Raw genomic sequence first — 7,430 nt, forward strand, 5'->3', positions numbered from 1 at the left:
AAAAAAAAAATCCTCTGCCAGCCGGGGTTTCATTTGCTTCTTCCACGGATCGTTTCCTCCCCTCTTTGCGTTGCACTTTGGGCTGTTGATCGACCCCAGCACCTCCCAGCAGAGCCTCCTTTTGCTGTGAGCCTTCTTTCAGTTTTGAGCCAATTGCATCTTTCTCATTCACACCATCCTCCTCCTCCTCCTCCCCGTGTTCCCCGGTTGGGATTTACAGTGGGATCCCAAGATGTAGTCCATGATCAAATCCATTGCCCTGGGCAGCAGCACGCAGTGCCTCAGGGTAGGGATTGGGTGGGAGGGGGAAGGGGCTGGGGGGAACCCCGGCACCTCACGTGGGCTCCCATCCCTCCCAACTCCTGGTGTTCCTCTTTGCTGAGAGCAGGAGGAAAACCTGCAGCAGTGCCCCCACGGCACAGTGCTGTGCCCCCCAGCCCTGCTCAGGTGTGGGCTCTCCTCTTTGGGGTTGTTTCCAGGTTGGATATTAGGAAATCTTTCTGCTCCAGAAGAGCAGAGGTGCACTGGAAGTGGAGCGGGGGGGGAGGGGAGAGGTCATCACCGATGCAGAATGGCAGAGTTGTGGCACTTGGGGACATGGTGGGGGTTGCTGGGGTGATGAGTTGGGATCTGAATGATCTTTTCCAACCTCAGTGGTGCTGCAGTTGGGCAGGCGTGGGGTGGGTGGGTTGCACTGGGTGGTCCTGGAGGTCTTTTCCAACCCTCATGACTCTGTGGTCCTATTTTAGGGACATGGATAGTGGGCATGGGGGGAGGTGGGGGTGGGTTGGGGTTGGATGTGATGAGCTGAGGGATCTTTTCCAACCTCAGTGACCCTATGAGGGCAGGGTGGTGGGGGTGGGCTGATGGTTGGCCGTGATGATCGTCACGGTCTTTTCCAACCTGAGTGATCCCATGGGATCTCCTCCATCTCTGCGTTTTGAGGCACAGCAGGAGGTGAGGAGTCTGTGTGAGAGGCTGGGAGGCAGGTGGGGAGTGGGCTGATAGCGCTGTATCTGCCCTCCCTTTGCTTTTCAGGGCTTAGGATGGTGCCAGCCCTGCCGCCATGGCCAATAGCAGGAGCACCCTCGGCCAGGAGAGCTTTCCTTCCAGGCTGTGCAAGTCCTGCTCCTTTATCTCAAGCAGAAGTGCAGCCACATGGGCTCTTTGCAAGTGTTTATCCCAAATTTATGAACGGGGAAGGATTGGGGCACCCACAGCTTGGCGGCTCATCCTCACCGCGTGGAAGGGGGGCGGTGGGCTCACAGAATGCAACATCTTGGGCTGGCACCTGGATTTGGAGGACCGGGGGAAGAACCTCATCTCACTCCCAAAAATGCCAAATAGTGCTGAGGTGGGCGATGCGCTCGGAGCAGAGGGGCTGGGGAAGGCTGTCCTTGGCCACGTGTTTGTGGTCGGAGGAGCCGAGAGCTGAACATTTCCAACCAGAACATGAATGGCAGGGGGTGGGCTGGGGGGCAGTGCGGTGCTCCAGCATTGGGGGAAGATGCTGTGGGGTCTGGGAGGAGCAGGGCTGGGAGTGCTGGGGAAGCAGATGAGCCTCTGCTGGAGCTGCACGGATTGATCCCAGCTTGGACTGGGGAGAACTTTGCATGATGGCAGCTGGGAGTGCTGCCTGGTCCCAAATGTGACCCACGGGGTGGGCACACACCCGATCCCACAGCTGTGCAGCCTGGAGTGCAGACATTCCGTAGCGGAGCGGTGGGAGAGGAAGGGAAGCAGTGCTGGAAGGAGCAGAGCATCTCCTGCTCTGTGCAGAAATGGGATCCAGTGGAGCAGAACGGCCCCAAAGGCTGTGGAAGTGCTGTGGCCTCGGGCAGCAGTGGGCTGAGCCCCGGCTGGGGGTTTTGGACGTGGACTACACCGCACTCCCACTTCCCCTCCCAAAGAGAACAAACGGTGCTGCTCCTCTTTCACCATTTCTTTCTTTTGCTCTCCGCCGTTTTTCGTTTTGCTGCCTTCTCTCATGCCCTGTAGCTTGTTGCATGTGCGTTTCCTGCATGGTTGTGCAGTGAGCACGTGTGTGAGTTTAATCCTGCATTTCTCGTGGCAAAAAATCAGCCGTTAATCGCTCCTTGTGCTGATTGGGAAGTTTGTCTTTCAAAGACAGCCCTCCGCCCGCGGGGCTGCGAAGCTGCACTTCGGTCTGTGCCAAATGTTCGGGGCTGAGAAACCGAGGGGCTCAGAGCTGAGCCGCGTGGGATCCCGGAGCTGTGGGGTGGATGTGGGGATTGCTGGGCTCCGGGAGGGGGTCTCCAGATCCGCGGTGGGAGGAGAGGCGTTGGGATCATCCCGTATGGGAGCGCAGGGTGGGGTGGGCAGAGCCGCGTTCCCTCCGGAGCCCATCCCGGGGCTCTGAGCCCGGTGGCAGAACAAAAGCAGCCCCCACCCGCAGCCCCCCTCACGTCGTGCCCTCCTTCTCCCCGCAGCCCGTCAGGCTCGCTCCCGAACGGGAGTTCATCAAATCCCTGATGGCCATCGGGAAGCGCCTGGCCACGCTGCCCACCAAAGAGCAGAAGACGCAGCGGCTCATCTCGGAGCTGTCGCTGCTCAACCACAAGCTGCCCGCGCGCGCCTGGCTGCCCACGGCCGGCTTCGAGCACCACGTGGTCAGGGTGCCCCACACGCAGGCGGTGGTGCTGAACTCCAAGGACAAGGTGAGCTCTTGGAACGGAGGGTTTCGTCTTCAAAACGTCCCCCTCTGCTCTGCGTTCGCCCCGTGAGGCCGCAGAGCGGCTCCGTGCCCCGCAGCCCCGTAACGCCGCTTCGCTTCCCCCAGGCTCCCTACTTAATCTACGTGGAAGTGCTTGAATGTGACAATTTCGACACGGCGAATGTCCCAGCCAGGATCCCCGAGAACCGCATCCGGAGCACGCGGTCAGCCGAGAACCTCCCCGAGTGCGGGATCACAGCCGAGCAGAGGACCAGCAGCTTCACCACTGTCCCCAACTACGACAACGACGACGAGGCGTGGTCTGTGGACGACATCGTGGAGCTGCAGGTGGAGGTGAGGCCGTGCTGCGGGCAGGGCTCCCGTCCCTTCCCGTCTGTGTGCCATCCAGAGAGACCCCGCAGTGCGGCCAGGAGAACCTCCTGAGGGTCAGCTGAGCCAGTGCAGGCTGTGGGTCACCGCAGCCTCTGCTGTCACTGCAGGTTGAGAATGGAAGGATGGAGTGCAGCCCTGCTGGAAGGACCTGGGGGCGGTGGCGCAGGTGGCACAGGTTGCCCAGAGAGGTGGTGGTGCCCCATCCCTGCAGACCCCCATGGTCAGGCTGGTGGGTGGGCTGTGAGCTCTGATGGAGCTGTGGATGTCCCCGTTCATCGCAGGGGGGTTGGATGAAATGTCCTTTTAGGTCCCTTCCAACCCAAACCATTCTGTGATTCTGTGACCTTAATGATCCACAGAACCGTGGCGTGGTTGGGTTGGAAGAGTCTTTGAAGATCAGCCTCAGAACCATAGAAATACTTTGGGTCAAAGGGACCTTGTCCCTGCTCATCACGAGGGACTGGGACCAGACAGCCTTTAAGGGCCCCTTCCATCCCAAAGCACTCTGTGGCTCTGTGGGTTGCTGTCCCGAGGTCACACAAAGACCTGTGGCAGTAACAGCAGCCCCCTCCCCTCCCAGCTGCCAGAAATCCACACCAACAGCTGCGACAACATCTCCCAGTTCTCTGTGGACAGCATCACCAGCCAGGAGAGCCGCGAGCCGGTGTTCATCGCTGCCGGGGACATCAGGTGAGGTCCCTGCGTTGTGTCCCCGGGGAGGTGGTGGGGCTGAGCCCCGTGGGACCCTTCCAAAGCCCTTCGAACCTTTTAAGGGCTGTGGGGGTCGAAGTGACGGCGCTGTGCTGCTGACCCCCACCCCGCTCTGTCCCGCAGGCGGCGGCTCTCGGAGCAGCTGGCTCACACCCCCACGTCCTTCAGGAGGGACCCCGAGGACCCATCCGCTGTCGCCCTCAAGGAGCCGTGGCAGGAGAAAGTCAGGTAGGGTGGGAGGCTGCGTGGTGGGGGAGGCGTGTGGTGATGTGAGATTGGTCCTCCTGAGCTCTGCCCGGCCCACAGCCGCAGCCGACTCCAGACCTGGTGCGTGGGAGGAGAAGAGCAGGAGGGAGAAAATCCCTCTGATTTGCTGTCCCTGGGCAGAGCTCGGAGGGGCTTTGCAGGTATTTATAGGCTCCTGCTGTGTCAGGGCCTTTTGGCCCGGCCCCAGAATAAATCCTTTGTGTTCCTGGCCTTGGAATTGTATGTCCAATCCCCACTGCACAGATGTGGGTGTTTTCTGGGGGACTCAGGATCTCCTTCCTTTCCACTCCTCTCCATGATGCCCTGTGGCATAGGGGAGCTCACCCTGAGTTTGACTGAGGCTCAGTGGCCATCAGAAGTGGCCCCGGAGCTCATTTTGCTGCAGTCCCAGTGGGGTGGAGGCTCTCCTTTCCCCCACACCCCCACCAGACCCACCTCACTGCCCCCTCCCCACCCTGACTTCATGTTTCTCCCGCAGGCGGATCAGGGAAGGGTCCCCATATGGACACCTCCCCTCCTGGCGCCTCCTCTCCGTCATCGTTAAGTGTGGGGACGACCTGCGGCAGGAGCTGCTCGCCTTCCAGGTCCTCAAGCAGCTGCAGGTGAGGAGGGATGGGGCCATCGGAGGCCCTCCTTGTCCCCGCAGCTGCAGTGCTGAGGTTTCCCTTCTTTCCCCGCAGTCCATCTGGGAGCAGGAGCGCGTCCCGCTCTGGATCAAGCCATACAAAATCCTCGTCATCTCCGCCGACAGCGGCATGATTGAGCCGGTGGTGAACGCCGTTTCCATCCACCAAATCAAGAAGCAATCCCTGCTGTCGCTGCTGGATTACTTCCTGCAGGAGCACGGCAGTTACAACACTGAGTCCTTCCTGACGGCACAGAGGAACTTTGTGCAGAGCTGCGCCGGGTACTGCCTGGTGTGCTACCTGCTGCAGGTCAAGGACAGGTGGGTCCCGCACTGTGCAGGGGTTGGAGGGACTCTGTGGGTGGCTGAGGCCAACGCCGTGGGGTCACGGTGCTGTCGGTGCCGTATCCATGTTCTGCTGGGATTCACTCTGTGCACGGAGGGTGAATTTGGCAGCGGATGCGTCGGCGCCCTGCCCCGCTCTGAGCATGCAGAGTTTCACAGAGCCTTTCCCCTCCTGCTCAGGCACAACGGGAACATCCTGCTGGATGCAGACGGACACATCATCCACATCGACTTTGGGTTCATCCTTTCCAGCTCCCCCAGGAACCTCGGCTTCGAGACGTCCGCCTTCAAACTCACCACGGAGTTCGTGGATGTGAGTGAGCAATGCTCCCAAGGGCTGACAGCGGCGGCTCTGCGGCTCGTGGGGCTCAGCTGCAAGTGAAAATCAGCTCCAGACTGGAGCGCTCTGTGCAGCGTGGGTTCACTCCTAGTGGTCAAATTGCACGACCCTGTGCAGACCCCCGTGGTCAAACAGATGGGCTGTGAGTGCTGGTGGAGCTGTGGGTATCCCTTCATTGCAGGGGACGAGATGACCTTTAGTGGTTTCCAGTGCAGACAATCCTGTAGTTCTGTGACCTTAACGATCACCCACAGAACCATGGGATGGTGGGGCTGGAAAGGTCCTGAAAGACCAACCTCAGAACCATAGAACCATAGGAATGGTTCGGGCTGAAGGGACTTGGTTCACCTTGGTGGGGTGGGACCAGGTGGCCTTTAAAGGTCCCTTCCAACCCAAACCATTTCTCTGGCTCTGTGAAATTCCCCCACAGTCCCACCGTTCTGTGCCATCCCTCTGCCCCAGCAGCACTGCTCCCCGTGCTCCGCTCACTGCGTTCTGCCCTGCAGGTGATGGGGGGCCCGGATGGGGACATGTTCAACTACTACAAGATGCTGATGCTGCAGGGGCTGATCGCTGCACGGAAGCACATGGATAAAGTGGTACAGATTGTGGAGATCATGCAGCAAGGTGAGGGGGGGAGCTGCACCGGGGCTGTACCGTTGGTGTGCCCAGCCTCACGGAGCCCAGCCCCATCCTGATGTCATTTGCACCAGACAGATTTCCCTCTGCACAGAGCAGATCCCCCTCCCTGTGCTCTCAATGGAGCCCTGCCGGGGTCCCCCTCCCCATCACCTCCTCTCGTCCCCCAGGCTCGCAGCTCCCCTGCTTCCACGGCTCCAGCACCATCCGCAACCTGAAGGAGCGTTTCCACATGAACATGACAGAGGAGCAGCTGCAGCTGCTGGTGGAGCAGATGGTGGACGGCAGCATGCGCTCCATCACCACCAAACTGTACGACGGCTTCCAGTACCTCACCAACGGCATCATGTGAGCGCAGCCCCCCCTGCGGGGACGTGGGACCCCTTCCTGGGGACGGCCCTTCTGCTTTGGGGGTCTTTTTCTTTTGTGTTGAGGGACTCCTAAAAACAAGAACACAAAACGGAGCGGAAAAATCCCTCCTTGTGCGAATGGGAGTGAAAATGGGCACATGGGGCACGTGGGGGACGTGGGCTGCGCCGTCCCTGTGGGGCCGGGGGGCTGCAGAGGGCTGCAGGGCGGTGGGGAGCGCTGCCAAAAAACACTGATGGGGTCGGGGGGGTGAATGGGTCTGACCCCCACCTGTGAGTGCCAGCAGTGCTGCGTGGAGGTGAATCCCATCGGCCCCATCCCTGCATATGCCCCCACGCAGCCTCTGGGGGGGTCCCTGCAGGCCCCTTCCTTTGGTCCCCCCTCCCAATGGCCCCATCCTGCGCTCCCACTGCAGCCCCTCACCATGGGGTCCCGCTGGGGCCGATGCCCACCTGGGTGCCCCCACCCCCTCACTCTCCTTTCCAGTTTTTTGTGTGGTTGTTTTTTTTTGGACTCTGTTCCCCCCTTTTGGGACTGTGAAGTGTTTCCCCCCCCTTCCCACAATAATGTCTGTGGCTGCTTTGTCCCCCCCGGACCGTCTGGCCCCACAGCAGCAGTGGGATGGGGTCAGGGCAGCACTGAACCCCCTGGAAGGAGTGAAGGAAATGGGGATTCCTACTCTATGTGGGGGCAGTGCTGCTGACCCACAGTTGCTCCCTGAAGCCCCACTGCCCCAATCCCCCATGTCTGTAGGGCCGTCCCCCCCCCTCCATCCCCCTCTGTTCTTTCAGCACTAATTATTTGTCACAGTGATTATTTCGCATTAAAAAAAACAAAACCAACAGAAGCTCAAACCCACCCAACCATTCTTGTATCACAGCGTTGTGTTCCCACGGCCGCGCGGTGGGGAAGTGCCCCCATCGCACCACAGACCTCACGAGGGACCCCCACTGCTGGGGCAAAAGAGGGCTCAGAGCAGGGGTGACTCGTTGGGAGGCACTCAGCTCCATTTTGGGGCACTGTGCCCTGTTTTGGGGTACCCAGCCCCCTTTTGGGGTACCCAGACC

At 60.3% G+C, this 7,430-nt stretch overlaps 1 protein-coding gene across 2 annotated transcripts in view; it reads left to right on the plus strand.

The window, feature by feature from the left end:
• The window catches only part of PI4KB (phosphatidylinositol 4-kinase beta), a 12,899-nt gene extending 5,692 nt beyond the window's left edge, over positions 1-7,207 (plus strand). For both annotated transcript variants that reach the window (XM_010723975.2, XM_010723976.3), the window contains 9 exons: positions 2,451-2,678; positions 2,801-3,028; positions 3,648-3,757; positions 3,902-4,006; positions 4,524-4,647; positions 4,726-4,991; positions 5,196-5,328; positions 5,862-5,982; positions 6,165-7,207. In XM_010723975.2, the coding sequence (XP_010722277.1) occupies positions 2,451-2,678; positions 2,801-3,028; positions 3,648-3,757; positions 3,902-4,006; positions 4,524-4,647; positions 4,726-4,991; positions 5,196-5,328; positions 5,862-5,982; positions 6,165-6,346 (1,497 nt within the window). In that variant the 3' untranslated portion in view covers positions 6,347-7,207. The remainder of the gene's footprint in view (positions 1-2,450; positions 2,679-2,800; positions 3,029-3,647; positions 3,758-3,901; positions 4,007-4,523; positions 4,648-4,725; positions 4,992-5,195; positions 5,329-5,861; positions 5,983-6,164) is intronic.
• Positions 7,208-7,430: the final 223 nt, after the last annotated feature.

The sequence above is a fragment of the Meleagris gallopavo genome, chromosome 27 (assembly GCF_000146605.3).
Source record: "Meleagris gallopavo isolate NT-WF06-2002-E0010 breed Aviagen turkey brand Nicholas breeding stock chromosome 27, Turkey_5.1, whole genome shotgun sequence".
NCBI classification, from domain to species: Eukaryota; Metazoa; Chordata; class Aves; order Galliformes; family Phasianidae; genus Meleagris; species Meleagris gallopavo.